Source organism: Mus pahari, chromosome 5 (assembly GCF_900095145.1).
Source record: "Mus pahari chromosome 5, PAHARI_EIJ_v1.1, whole genome shotgun sequence".
NCBI lineage: Eukaryota > Metazoa > Chordata > Mammalia > Rodentia > Muridae > Mus > Mus pahari.
In genome coordinates, this window is record NC_034594.1 from 109,784,211 (window position 1) to 109,799,053 (window position 14,843).

The following is a 14,843-nucleotide window of genomic DNA, read 5'->3' on the forward strand; positions in this document are numbered from 1 at the left end:
TTCGCGCTGGCTCTGCCACTCGGAAGCCAGGGAATCCCACCATCCAATTAAGCCGAGTTCCAGTTTCTTAGCTAGTAAATCAGGGTAAAGAATATCGAATTCATACTGTTGTTGAGATTAAATGAGATAATTCCATGTTAATGTTTCATAAGCTGTTCCTTTACAATTGTCAAGGAATCACAAAAGCACAAATTACCGTAGTACAAAGTATGCACCCGAGGTTTGGGGCAGCCCAGAGTCAGATAGCAATCCCACTGTAACGAGGGTAAATTAAGAAAGGCTCCCCGAGGAGAGGGGGTTTTTGAAATGATGAGTGCAGCAACCAAGATTTGCCACCTCAGCGGGAAAATTCTATTTCAAAGATGTCTTGTGCTGCTTTGGAGTTCTAGAAAGTCAAACAAGAGAAAGGGGGGGGGGGGTAAACATTTACTGAGCGTCTACTGTATACCACGTACCTTATATACACGGAACACCTACTGCATACCAAGTACCTTATGTACATTGTGTTCTGTCACCTTCCAACAATAATCCTAGTCCCATATTGTCATTTATCCTTAGAGCAAGCGGCTCTCCTGAAGCCTCAGAGGTAGGGTGTGACCCAGTCTATCAAACTTCCAAACGTGTGCTCGTTTGGCGAGCTCAGCTTGCAGGAAACTTTCAGGCACATAGAAGCCCAGCTGGCTTACCACCAAACATATGGGCTGTGGAGCAAAGGAGGGGGCTGCCAGTTACAGAGGAGGGACAAATGGACCGGGAGACAGGTGGGCGGGGCTGGAAGAGCGAAGCCATACCCATCTCAACAGCTTTCTTCCATGCCTATCCTCCCTGATTGTCAGCCAAATTGCACGTCATCACACCCAGTGAAAACACAGCAGCTCAATTGTAGGTTACTAGGACACCCAGAGGAGGGGCACCTCCCAAGTCAGCATCTGTTGCCATGGAAACACAAGCATGCATCCAGCAGCCCCTCTGGAATACCTGGTTTGCTCCAGGTTTTAAGAAACACTGCATAACATACACACAAACTCTGCAGACAGAGAATGGTCCACTATTGTGTTTTGAGAATTAAGTGGAATTTTGAGAGCCAAGGGCTCTCTGAAATTAGCCCCCTCCATTCTGATTCTACACACTCCCTCCCTCCGTCCCTTCTTACTTTCCTTTTGTGGTGTCTGTCTCACTACTCTCCTCTCCCCACTGACCTCATACATGCACCTGACACAGTTGCAGGCACCTAGGTGTGGGGCCCAGCCAGAATAGGTTCAAAGAGCTGCAGCTGGTGTCTCCAGGAACTGCTATATTCAATAATGAGTGGGAGCTGAAGGAGAAACAGCCATACTTCTTTGGCCCCTGTAGGGTCACTAACCTCTTAGAAATCCCTAAGCCTCAGGTGCCCATGGCAACAACCTGTGCACACCCTACTCATCCCCAGGCAATCTGTGCCCTAGATCTGCTCACTCCACAGGTGCTCACCTATATGCCTTAATGTGTCACCTAAGATACGGGGCACATGCTAGAAAATCTTCCATGTGACAGTGCTAAAATGTAGGACATTTAAAAAAAAAGATTTTATTTATTTTATGTATATGAGTACACTGTCACTGCCTTCAGACACACCAGAACAGACTAGAAGAGGGCACTGGATCCCATTACAGATGGTTGTGAGCTACCAGGCGGTTGCTGGGAATTGAACTCAGGACCTCTGGAAGAGCGGTCAGTGCTCTTAACCGCGGAGCCACCTCTCCACGGTTAGTTCCAATGGGGGTGGGTTCCTGATAAAGCAGGAGTTAAGCCCTCTCTCTCACTTATGTTCTCTTGACCCTCTACTCCCCCCCACAGAAGGTCCTTAGCAGACTGGCCCTTCAGTCTTAGACTCCCATCTCCCAGAAATATAATAAATCAGTCTCTGTTCTTCATAAATGATCTCTTTGTGGTGTTAAGTAGCACACAGGGAACTAAGATGCCAGCCCAAGCCACCCTTCATGTATAAGCAATGTTTGAGCGAACCAGGTCACAATGGAGAAAAGGCCAAAGTCACTCCGTAACCTGAACATGACAAACTTAGTTCTTGGATTGTTCTTTGTAAATTTATTTTATTTTTAATCGTGCATGTGCGTGTATGTTTATGTACATGAGGTGCAAAGGCCCTCTGGGACCAGAAGAAGATGTCAAATCTCTGGAGCTGGACTTAAAAGTAGGTATGAGCCACCCCGATGTGGGTGCTAGGAATTGAACTCAGATCCTCCGGAAGAGTGGCAAGCACCCAGCCCCTGAGCCGTCTCTCCTTTCCTACAATTAACTTAGTTCTGTGCATAGTTACATGCTGTACTCATGACGCTGCGCTCATGACCCAGATTCCAAGCCACATGTGGGTCCCATTTGCCGAAGGAGAACATGGCAGGCATAAGTGAAAAGGGTCAGAATAAGTTCTCGCTCCCAGTGAAGCCCACAACACACACTTGGAAATCCAGTGTTGCCACCATTTAGGACATGTGTATGACATCTTAGGCCTGTCAATGCATTGATGTCTGTCACCACTCGACTGGTGATGGCTAGCACGCACTGAATCCTTATGATATCTAAAGTAAACATAGCAACGAATTTCATTCTCACATCCTAGGAGACGGAGGCACTGTGGTCCAGGATTCAGCTACCATAGCAAAACCGGAGGCAGAGAATGCAGTGACCGCACCTAGCTGTGAAGAGGACCCAGCAGGACGGCCAGCCACACCGCTGCTCTGACAGCTCTGATGTCCCCATGTCGGTAAGCCTGATCTCTAAAGCCCGGCTAACTAACTGCATGCCTGGGGGACAGCACTGAAGAGCAGTGAGACCGTTCTTCCAAAGAGAACTCAAGGCGCCTAACTCCAGTGTATCCGTCACCAAGTTTAAGTCACTTCACTTTGGCTTGGGTTTTGTGGGATACTGTGTAACCTCAGAACTTGAAGATAGAGAAGGGATGATTATGAGTTTAAGCACACGTGGCTTATTTGGTAAAATTCCCACTGCATGAATGTGAAGAGCTAGGTTTGAATTCCAAGCATCCATGTAAAACCCAGGCATGGCAGTATGCACCTGTAATGCCAGCACTGGATCTCCATGATGCCGGTCTAGCTCAGTCAGTGAGAGAGACCTTGTGCATATGCACACACACACACACACACACACACACACACACACACACCCTGTATATATACTAAGGCAGACTGGGCCAGGCTGCACAGCATAATGTCAAAAAGGGGGAGGGGTGTCTAGGGAGGTGGGTTGAAAGTTTAGAGCACTTGATGCTCTTGCAGAGAGAGCCCAGTTTCAATTCCTAGCACCCACAGGGTTATTCACAACTGTGGTGGTCTGAATGAGAATGACCCCCTTAGGCTCATATATCTGAATATGAATGCTTAGTTTCCAGTTGGTGGAACTATTTGGGAAGGATTAGGAAGTGTGGCCTGGTTGAAGGAGGTGTGTCACCAGGGGCAAGCTTTGAGGCTTCAAAAGTCCATGCCATTTCCAGTTAGCTCTCTTGGCCATGTGCTTGTGGATCAAGATGTGAGCTCTCAGGTACTGTTCCTGCCTGCCCACCTGCCGCCATGCTCCTTCTCATGATGGCCATGGACTCTAACGCCCTGGCACCAGGAGTCCCAAATTAAATCCTTTCATTTGTAAGTTGTCATGGTCATTGCATTAGATCACAGCAATCAAAAGGTAACCAACACAGAAACCATTTGTACCTCCGGTTCTAGAGGATCTAACACCCCTCTGGCCTCTGTGGGCATCAGGCATGCTGGGATATATTACATATATCATTAATATATTCATACATGCAGGCAAAATATGCATAAAGTAAAATAAATAAATCTTAAATTTTTAAAAAAAAATAAAAGGAAGGAGGGAGAAAGGAAAAGATGTAACTTTATTCTGATACTCTAACATCTAAGACAAAAGCTATTGGCCCAGTGAATTGAATATTAAAATGAAATTGAAATAAATACTTCAAGCTAACATCCCTGTATACCTTTTAAAGTACTCTTACATATTCTTTTCTACTTGGGTCCCACTAGACAAAAATAATTTGTGTCCCCCCCCCATCCCCCGGCTTTGGTTTTTCAAGGCAGGGTTTCTTTGTGTAGCCTTGGCTGTTCCTGGAACTTGCTTTGTAGACTAGAATAGCCTCAAACTCAAAAGATCTGCCGCTTCTACCTCCTAAATGATCGGATTAAAGGTGTGCACACTAGCCTGGCTAAAAATCTTTTAGAGTTGCTGTTTATTTTGAGTCAGGCTCTCACTGTGTAGCCCTGGATTGCCTGGAACTCACTAGGTAGACCAGGTTGGCCCTGAACTCATAGAGATCCACCTATCTATGCCTCCCAGGTGATGGGATTTAATTTCATTTTTATCAATGCACAAACTAAGACTCAGAGAGGTTAAGTGACTTGCTTAGTACCACACAGCAAACTAGAGATGTTTAGTATTGAACTCCAGATCTTAGATTAGCCCGCTGCTCCTCCCCATGCAGAGAATGGGAATACACCATATGCCAAGTGCATATGGATCTGCAGACCAGCACTGAAATTGTTTGGTGCTGTCCCAAAGAGGCGACAACCATTATCTACTTCAGCTGCATATCCTTTCTTTTTTTACTTTTTTTGTAGACACATAATGTATCTACCTTACCATTTATTTATTTATTCATTTTTACTATACTGTTATGGTTTCATATGAAATGTTCCCATAGGCTCACGTGTTTGAGCACTTAACCCCCAACATCATTTGGAAGGTTGTGGAACCTTTAGGAGGTGGAGCCTTGCTGGAGGAAGTGTGTCACTGGAGGTGGGCCTTGAGGTTTTATAGCTTGGCTCACTTCCTGTCTGCTCTCTGCTTCCTGACAGTGGATGCGGTTTGATCAGTCACCTCATGGCCCTGTCACTCTGCCTCCCTGCTGTGGTGAACTGTACCTCTTCATACTACGAGCCAAAGTAAACGCTGCCTCCTTTAAGTGACTTCTCCTTAGATGTTCGACCACAGTGACGAGAAATGCAAGCGCCTAGGGATAGAACCCAGGTCCCCACAGGTGCTCCACCTCTGAGCTACATCCCTAGCCCTGCCTCCCTTTTAGCTCCTCCCCTCCACCCTCTGCATATTCACTGGCCAATGATGGAGCTGGTCCAGCTGCCCACCAGAGGGACGCCTAGAGACAAACAGGGGGTGGTGGAGGAGGGGAGAATAGAAGGTAAAGGCGTCACAAGATCGTGGGCAGCTCTTCCCTGTCCAACAGCACTCAGCCGGCTCTCTTTGGGAAACGTGCAAACCCAGAGCCCATGCGGGGTTCTCGTCCTTGGCAGAGCTGGATGGGCATCTTGGAGCCTGACAGTCAGGTGTGAGCTAAGTTAGAGAGCAGTGGATGGGGCTCTCAGGGAGCAGAGGCGGGGCGCTGTGCTCTGAGACTAGAGGTGTCTCTTTAAGACTTGAGCTCGGTGCCTCTGGGATAAAGAGCCAGTCTGGGAGAAGGCAGGGGCCCACAGTTTATTTTATTTGACATTTTTCAACGCCAGGACACTTTAGAGCCAAAGAGGAAACGAATCCCATCTGTTGCTGAGCCCCCAAGAGAAGTTCAAGAGGACAGGCTAGGGAGAGAAAGGAGGGGAAGGGGGAGAAAGCAAAGAGCTGGAACATCTAGCCACACAAAGCGTGGACACCACCTGGAAGAGACGGGGTGTGGCAAAGTCCCCACACTCCCTCTGTGTTTACCCACAGCTCCCTCAAGATGGAGCCTGCTGATGCTGCCTACTGTTCTCTGGCCCTTGGCATAGGTTGTGCTATGGCCGTCCAGCTAAGGATGCAGATGACACACCTCTGTGATATATACAGCACACCCTGGAGTTGTGGGGGTTGGCAGGCCTGTGGATGCTTTGGCCTGCTACCTCCCACGAGTAACTACCACAGAGTTCACACACAGCCCACCCAGACCAGCCCTGACACAGACAGACATGGAGACATAAGTCAGAACCACACCCTGGGGAAGCAGAGAAGGTGGTGGGGTGGGGTGAGGAGACTCTGACTTCAGGTCCCAGCACCTGAGTCTGCCTCTGGCCTCGACTCCCTCCCGTCTGTCTCTGGATGCTAAGGATGGGGAGGACAGATGGTCCGGAGACTTAACTTCATACTTAGATTAAATTCCAGACCCCACTATTTTTAGAAAAACAAATTCCTTTTGTCTTTTTCAAAGGATAAAAATCTCCCAAGCTGTCCTCTCTGACAGTCCGCAGGGCTATGGGTTGAATATCACCCCGCAGGACTGCTTCTGTTGTCAAGCCGACAATCAGTATAGGTGCCAGCTTTAAGAGGCTTGCTGACAACTTGAGAACTTCCATGGGAGGGGAAGGGGCCACCAAGACAGGAGCGGTTGGGAAAACTGGCTCGCTTTAGAAAGTACTGACATTAGATGGGGGCCTGTGTTCTCTTTCTTTTCTCTTTTCTTTCTTTTTCTTTTTTGGTCTATAGAATAGCTGACCAATCACTCATTAACAGCCTGCTGACATATTTAGATGAGGAGTTAACACTCATCTCATTTCCCCCAGACAATAATATTTGAATTAATCAGCAGAGTGATTATAAAGCTGAGTCCAGCTAAATATTAAGAACTTTGTCATAAGAGCTAATACCATGGAAAAAGCAACTGCTTCACAATTTTGGAAGAATGTTTAGGAAAATGTGGTTTCCCAGGGCGGCATTACTACTCTGGGGGCTTGGGATTTTATTTTCTTTTTTAAAATTAACTGTAAAACTCTTAGAAGAAAACACAGGAGAATAACAATATGCCCTTGCATTTATCAGTGATTTCTTGGATGTGATCCCCAAAGCACAGGCAATGAAGAGAAAAAAAAAAATCAGATACGCTAGAGTTCTTCAAAGCAAAACCTTCAGCGGGTGTAATGGTGTGTACCTGGAGTTCCAGCTGCTAAGGAGGCCAAGGAAAGAGGATTGCTCGAGGCCAGGACTTCTAAAACATCTTAGAAAACAGTGAGACCCCACCCAGTCTGCTACACCATGCCGCATGCTCTGAACCAGGCATGGCGCTGTGAGTCTGCATTTCTAGCACCTGAGATATGAGGATCTTGAGTTTGAGGCACAAATCAAAACAAAAACAAAACCACCTAAAGCCAAAACCTTTTCTGTGTGTGCGCATCAAACCACATTACCAATAAAAAGAAGGGTAACCCACCGAATGGTAGAAAATATTTGCAAATCATATATGCAATCAAAGATTATTACCCAAACTATAATTTAAAAATTCTAATAGCAAAATCCAAATAATTGAATTTTTTTAAAGGGCAAAGGGTTTGAGTAGATATTTCTAGAGAGAAAAGCCCTAAAGGGTCAATAATCGCTTAAAGACATCACTGCTCCTTAGGGAAGTGCAAACCAAAACCATAATGGGTATCGTCTCTCCTTTATTAAACAGGCTATTATTAAAAAAAAATTCTGGTTGAGGATGTGGAGAGAAGGAAACTCTCACATGATGATGATAGAACAGATGAAAACTAGGGCAGGCATCCCGGGGACAGCCTGCTGGATCCTCAAACAATTACAGAGCATATAGACCCGTCCTCTGGCCCAGCAACCCATGACTGGGTATACTGAATGTACTCCTGCAGTCACACCTTTATGGTAGCACAATTAAGAACAGCCAGGGCCCCGAATCAACCTGTGTGTCCCCTGATGGACAAATGAGAAAGAAGACGTGATACACATCGTGAAGGAATGTTATTCGACCATAAAGAGAACCCAGTTGTGCCCCTTCCGTCATGGGGATGAATATGGAGAACTCTGTGTTGGCTGCAGTCAGTAAGGCGCAGGAGGTGACTAGGTCAGATGCCACTCACATATGGAAGCTGGTCTTCTTAGGAGGATGGAGGAGGGTGGAAGCTACTGGAAGTACGGGGTCAGGGAGGTTGACAAGCAAAGAAGTACAGCTGGGACTGAAGAGTAACTTTTTAAACAAGATTATTTTATTCTGAATGGTGTGTGTGTGTGTGTGTGTGTGTCTGTCTGTCTGTCTGTCTGTCTATCATACATGCACATGAGTGCAGGTGCCCAAGGAAGCCAGGGGCATGGGACCCCTCTGAAGCTGAGTTATAGGTGGTGGTGAGCCACCTAACACGGGTACTAGGAAGCTAACTGAGGTCCTCTGTAAGAGCAGCATGCACTGTTAACCACGGAGCCATCTTGCCAGTCCCAAGAGCAACTTTTTATATTCTATGGCATTACTAAAGTATGAGAAATGCCTTCTAATACTCTGTGGTTGACGGCAATTAATTGTATACTTCAAAATAGCTGGTAGAGAGGATTTTTAATGTTTCCGACACAGAAAAATGATGTCTTCGTTGATGGATTTGTCAATTACCTGATCTGACCACATCGTATACTTTTATTGAAATATGTACAATTATTTTCTTCAAAACAACAAAAGCCAGGTGTGGTGATGTATGACTATGATCTAGCATTTAGGAAGTGGAGGCAGGAGAATCGGGAATTCAAAGCCATTTTCAGCTACATAGTGTGTTCAAGCCCAACCTGTGTTGTATGGTCTCATTCTGCTTCAAAAACCAGAACTAAACAAAAAAAATTACCAACTAACCCCCCCCAAACAACCAAAACAAAAACTATATTTGAAAAAAAAAAATCACAATGCAACACCACAGGTGGATTTTAAGTGTTTCACTGAGGTCATGTGCTGGAAGCTTGGGGAGGTGGTAGATCCTGAGGAAGCAGAACCTAGTTTAATGCCTTAGATCATTAGGAGTGTGCCCTTTCCACAGGGCCACTGGCTTCACCGAGCTCACCCCCAACCACACCCTCCCCACTACACCCCCCCTCCGTGATGTACTTACTATATTGTCATGGGCCTCAAAGCAACACTGAAATCCTCGAGCCTCTGACCCCCCAACTTCCCTCTTTTAAAGCCACCTATCTCAAGCATCTTGCTACAGTAACAGCTGTCTAACACAGTGAGGATGGCGACTTCTTCTTAAACCAGAAATGGATAAGCAGTGAGACTTCCGGGTATGAAGAACTGGTGGCAATGGAAAAATGGTCCCAACTCAACAGAAAACAGTATAGTGGTTCCCCGAGAGAGGACACACACAACAGTAATTCCACGTGACCAGCAATTCCTCTCTATGTGCATGCCACAAAGAACTAAAAGCAAGGACTCAAGTAGGTATGAATACAACACGGTCCATAGTAACCCAGGGTAGGTTCCTGAACCTAAAATGTGGCTTAAAAAAAAAAAACAAAACAAAACAAACAAGACCCAACAAAACGAACCAGAACATACACACTCCAGGGAATGTTATTCAGCCATGAAAACGGAAATTCGGACACGTCCTACAATATGAATGAGCTTTGATGATGTTATGTTAGGTAACATAGATCACAAAAAGACACTTGCGTAAGTTGCCTAGAATAGTCCAAACCACAAGAGTTAAACTTGTACATGGTAGCTGCCAGGGGCAAGTATGTAGCAGGAAGGGAAGCCACTATTGAATAAGTATGGAGTTTCAGCTTGGTCACCTGAAATGCAGTGGAGGTGGGTGGTGGTGACCAGGGACCACAATGTGAATGTATTTAGTGCCACCGAACTGCATTTAAATCGGTCTCTTCTAAAACAGTGGCTCTTTGCACACTTCACTAATTTCCAAACTTATTTTTAAGCATGCGACTCCTTTGGTGGCAGGGTCCGAGTCTCTCTCCAACCCACTGTGCTCACTCGTTTGAAGAATGTGCATCTCCAGTTTGCTGAGTGGCAAGCCAGGAAGTCACCTGCTGCTAGAGAGGGCCAGGACAGTTGCCGTGTGGAGGCTGAACACAGCTGGGGAGCACTTGCCAGAGGGCAGCCCCCATGTGACAGACAACCGAGAAAGGGCGAGACCCATGGCTGCCCACTATGGCTCACGTGGACAGTCTGAGGCCAACTGTGTCACTCGCGGGAGGTTAGGGAGACAGAAAGAGGCTCAGCAACCAGCTACACTACCCAGGTGGGCCAGCCTTGGAGGTCCCTGGGAAGTGGACATTTAAATGGCTGTAGGACCCAGCTGATAGGCGGATGGGGAGTATCACCATGTGGGTAGGAAGGGCCCAACCCATCTTACAAACTGGAAAAACAATTTTCTTAGGAAAGTGACTTAAAAAAAATTATTTATTTATGTATGTGAGTAGTACACTGTAGCTGTACAGATGGTTGTGAGCCTTCATGTGGTTGTTGGGAATTCAATTTTTAGGACCTCTGCTTGCTCCAGTCAACTCCACTCACTCAGTCCCTGCTTGCTGCGGCCCAAAGATTTATTTATTATTATACATAAGTACACCGTAGCTGACTTCAGACGTACCAGAAGAGGGCCTCAGATCTCATTACGGATGGTTGTGAGCCACCATGTGGTTGCTGGGATTTGAACTCAGGACCTTTGGAAGAGCAGTCAGTGCTCTTATCCACTGAGCTATCTTACCAGCCCAGGAAAGTGACTTTTAAAAAAGAAAACTTGTATGCATGCTTTGCCTGCATGTATTTCTGTGCATCATATGCATATCTGCTGCTGGAGACCAGAAGAGGGCATCAGATCCCTTGGGACTGGAGTTGCAGATGGGAATGAGGTGCCATGTAGGTGCTGGGAATTGAACTTGGGTCCTCAGGAAGAGCAGCTAGTGCCCTTAGCAACAGAGCCATCTCTCTTGTTCTTTTTTTTTTTTTTTTTTTTTTGGTTTTTCGAGACAGGGTTTCTCTGTACAGCCCTGGCTGTCCTGGAACTCACTTTGTAGACCAGGCTGGCCTCNCCCTGGCTGTCCTGGAACTCACTTTGTAGACCAGGCTGGCCTCGAACTCAGAAATCCGCCTGCCTCTGCCTCCCAAGTGCTGGGATTAAAGGTGTGCTCCACCACGCCCGGCTCTTGTTCATTTTTATAAATGATAAAAATCTGGCTGAGAACCACAGTGGGGCTGAGAATCTTAATAGAAACCAAGGAGGGGGCAGCTCAGGTTTGCAGCGACACCTAAGGATTTTCTGGAATAGAGCATTTCCTGCTTTAACGTAAATGTGTCGTCTGAAAATACTTAACTGAGCAGCAATGAGCTGCACTGAAGTCACGACATTGTGAGCTGATTTCTCTCAATGCTGGCTCCCTAAGCACATCTAGGGTGGCATGGTGGTTTGGCTAGGGATGACTCCTGTGTTTGAACGCTTGGCCCATAAGGAGTGGCACAATTAAGGGGTGTGGCCTTGTTGGAGGAAGTACGGCACCATGGAGGCGGGCTTTAAAGTCTCCTATGCTCAAGGCAGGCCCAGTGAGGCACACAGCCTCCTGTGGCCAGCAGATGTGGAACTCTTAGCTCTTCCCTTCTCCAGCACCATGTCTGCCTGCATGCCCCCATGCTCCCTGCCATAACAATGTCAATACCTCTCTGAACCCTGAGCCAGACCCAATTAAACGTTGTCCTTTACAAGAATTGCTGTGGTCATGGTGTCTCTTCACAGCAATAGAAGCTCTAGCTATGACAGACGCCCTTCTGTTTATGGTCCCAGACAAGTACTCAGGGACAGAATACTTAAACGAGGGCGCAAAGTTATCAGTAACTGAAAACTGACCGTAAAAGACACATATGGAATGGCATTGCAGACAGCATCACAATTTATAGCCTCATCTACTTTGTAAATATCATCGTGATGTTTATCCTACGTTCTCCGTAGGACTCCAGGCTTCCCTGGCCCAGCCGCAGGGTCAGCAGAGACGGCCGGTTCTCATTCCTGTCGCTTCTGAGGACTTTGTTTTGACTTAATCAAGGGTACACACACACACTATGCAGAGGAAAGAGAATAAACGGTGGAGGCTGTGCGTGAGGCAGGCAAAGGCAACAGCTCCCCTTCCCTTTTGTCCTCGTAGCCTTCTATGCCCTACACCTCATCGTGTTCCCAGCATTAGTTGGGGGGGGGCACTAGATCTGTCCTCACTTCTGATTCTGGGGAATGGGGACCCATACAGACTGTACACTGCTGTACAGTCTCTGAGGGGAAGGCTGTGTTCGTTGGTTAGTCCGGGACTCTCACAGTCTGAACAGTTCACACAGTGAGCAACTATGCTGAGCCAGGAATTATACTAAGAAACATATAAGGAATTATACATACACTAACCCTTTCTAATCTTCAAAATGGACCACAGATTGTCCTGTAGTTATCTGCATTCAGCAGACAGGGAGATTAAAGTCTGGAGGTTAACTAACTAGCTCAAGCCCAGACAGCTAGTTAACTCTAGAAATCCTACTACTTTAGTCAGAGTGGGTCTCTCCATGCAGGGATCCTGTGCCTTAGTACTTGGTACTTTGGGGACGTTAGTGGGGTTGTAAGAATGCTGATATACCCTGAGGGTGAGGGTCCTAGAATTCCCTAGAATTCCCATGCCACAGTCCTGAGCCCTCAGCCCTATAGGCTTTGTGCTTCCCTCTGCACTATTCGGCTGGCACATCAAGGGACAGGGACTTGATGCTCCGGCACGGGCTTCTCCACCACCGTGGCTCTCCCTTCTTCCCATCCCAGGCGTCTGACCATGGCAGCAGCTGGGCTCTGACTACAGCAGGCCTTCTCTCTATCCCAGCTCCGGGCTGGCGGATCTGAGCGTGAGGTGGGGCTGCCCCTGGGATCCTCCAGGCAGTAAACAAGTCACGGATGCGTCAGTTGTTTTGCTCCAGAGCAGCCTCATCAGCTGGACAGACCCTAACCAGACCTGCCAAGTTTATCCCCCTGGGTGGGCTGCGGGCTGGGAGTGGCAGATGGCCTGGAACTCAGCGCCATCTTTCAGAGCCCTTGAAGCTCAAGGGCTTTATTAGGAGCAGCAATCTCAGGCAGGCTGGTTTTAGATACCTGAGGACTTTACAGGAGATCTTAGGGGCGGAGGCCCCAGAAAACCATAAGTGAAGAACGGAAGTGGCAGGTCTGCTGAGAGATATACCAGAGAAGTTTCCAGAACCATGCAGCTCTCTGGTCTCAGGGCTTGAAAAAGTTGGCCAGGACACCGCAAACCCCAACAATTCAAACACTTCCTGTCCTCTTTTCACTTCCAAGACTGCCGTGTCTGCTCCAGCTGTCTCCCCAAGTCTACCCTGTCAGAAAAAGATAAACTGGGCATCCCTGGGGGCCCAAGGGCAGGAAAGAAGGCTTAGTAGGGTGGAGAAGGGAATAGGGTGTGGCATTATGAGTAGAAGGATTGCAGAAGCAGAACTCCATCAAGGATATAAACCAAGGGCCAGAGTGGGAACCCCTGGCAGGGAAGTGGAGTCACCACCCCGACTCTTGTCTGACTGGCCCTTTCATCTAAATGCTGCTTTCTCTTAGCCGGTAGGAGATTATTCACCTCTTTTTGCAAAGGTGGAAGCAAATTAAGTCATCCGTAGTCTACCCAGTTTGCAGAAGAGCTGGCCCTCAGATATGTTCCCAAGCCTCTTTGGAGGACAGAGTCAGGAGAAGGGCTTAATGGACCAATCAGCTCCTCCGTTTCCAGCCCTACCCACCATACACCTCTAGAATAAGCCACAGCTGGCTGCAGAGTCACCTTGGGCACAGCAGCCCTCTGCAGATGCCTTTTGTCACAGCACAATAACCCCACCCCCTGCCATCATCCTGTTCTCCCAGCCTCCTGCACCAGCCGGCCTCTTGTGCTTACCCCGTCGTGATGTCATCGTCCTCCGTCATGGTCTTGCCCATGAGGTCACTGTCACTCATATAGCCGGATTTGAGGTCCACCTCATCAGAGCCCAGGGACTCCACCAACTCCAGGCGGGAGATGTGGCTGAGTTTGCTGGGGCTCCGCATCGGCATGGTGTGGGAGTAGTGTGCCCGCTCGCCATGCATGTACCAGGCCGGTGGCCCCTCGGAACGGCAGCTCCCCCCAACAGAGGGTGCGTCGCCAGCCTGCAGCCGGGGACTGGACTGACCGTAGCGCCAAGAGAGCGGAGAGGAGCGGTTGGAGAGGCTGGACACGCTTCGGGGGTTGGCGTCATCACTGTCGTAACAAGGCATCTCCAGGGAGCTGCGGAGAGAGCGGACAGCACAGACTTAGTCCTCAGCCCAGCCACCCTGTGCCCTGTTAACTCACTGGGATGCGTTCCTTTGTTACAAGGTATCTCAGGCTGTCAAGGGACAATGATCCTCCTACGGTATGGATCCCATACTGAGCCTATCCTGGGAGTGTGGCCAGTGTTTAATACTTTTTTTGGTCATTTTTTGGTAAATAGCTCAAAGAAAGAAATTAATCTTGCTGGCCCACTGTTTCCTATCAGTGAGACGGGATAATGCCTACCTACCCTATGTATGGTTTGGGAGGACTGTAGCCATAGAGATCTGACTGGGCCTGACATGTAGATGTTCACTGAACCAGAATGAGCTAGTGAGGGCTGGTGGGGGTGGGGTGGAGAGTGGCGGCTGCTGGTCCAGAGCTCAGAAGACCTTCATTCTCCACTTTGTTCAGGGTGGATGGTCAAGGTGGCCATCACCTTATCTGTCAGTGAACATAGGACTAGCTGATCCCCCCAGGTACCAGATCTAGGTAAACCTAAAATCGAATGTGGAAGGTACAAGACAATCTTTTAGGAACCTTGGATATTACAGCAGGCCCCAGAAAGAGTGGTCAGCCATGGTCCCGGGCATCAGGGGAAGCAGCACCTCCGGCCCCACCCTCAGCCCCCTAGGGAACAGACATGGCCTTCTCTGGGTAGAGGACTCAGGAAAGCAGATGGAAGGTACAGCAAGCCTGGCGCTGGTGGCACACGCCTTTAATCCCAGCACTTGGGAGGCAGAGGCAGGCGG

The 14,843-nt window shown here is 48.0% G+C and overlaps 1 protein-coding gene across 4 annotated transcripts in view; it reads right to left on the reverse strand.

The window, feature by feature from the left end:
* Window positions 1-14,843, reverse strand: part of Nav1 (neuron navigator 1) — a 255,032-nt gene that overhangs the window by 86,254 nt on the left and 153,935 nt on the right. For all 4 annotated transcript variants that reach the window (XM_029538188.1, XM_029538187.1, XM_029538186.1 and 1 more), the window contains one exon: window positions 13,702-14,067. In XM_029538188.1, the coding sequence (XP_029394048.1) occupies window positions 13,702-14,067 (366 nt within the window). The remainder of the gene's footprint in view (window positions 1-13,701; window positions 14,068-14,843) is intronic.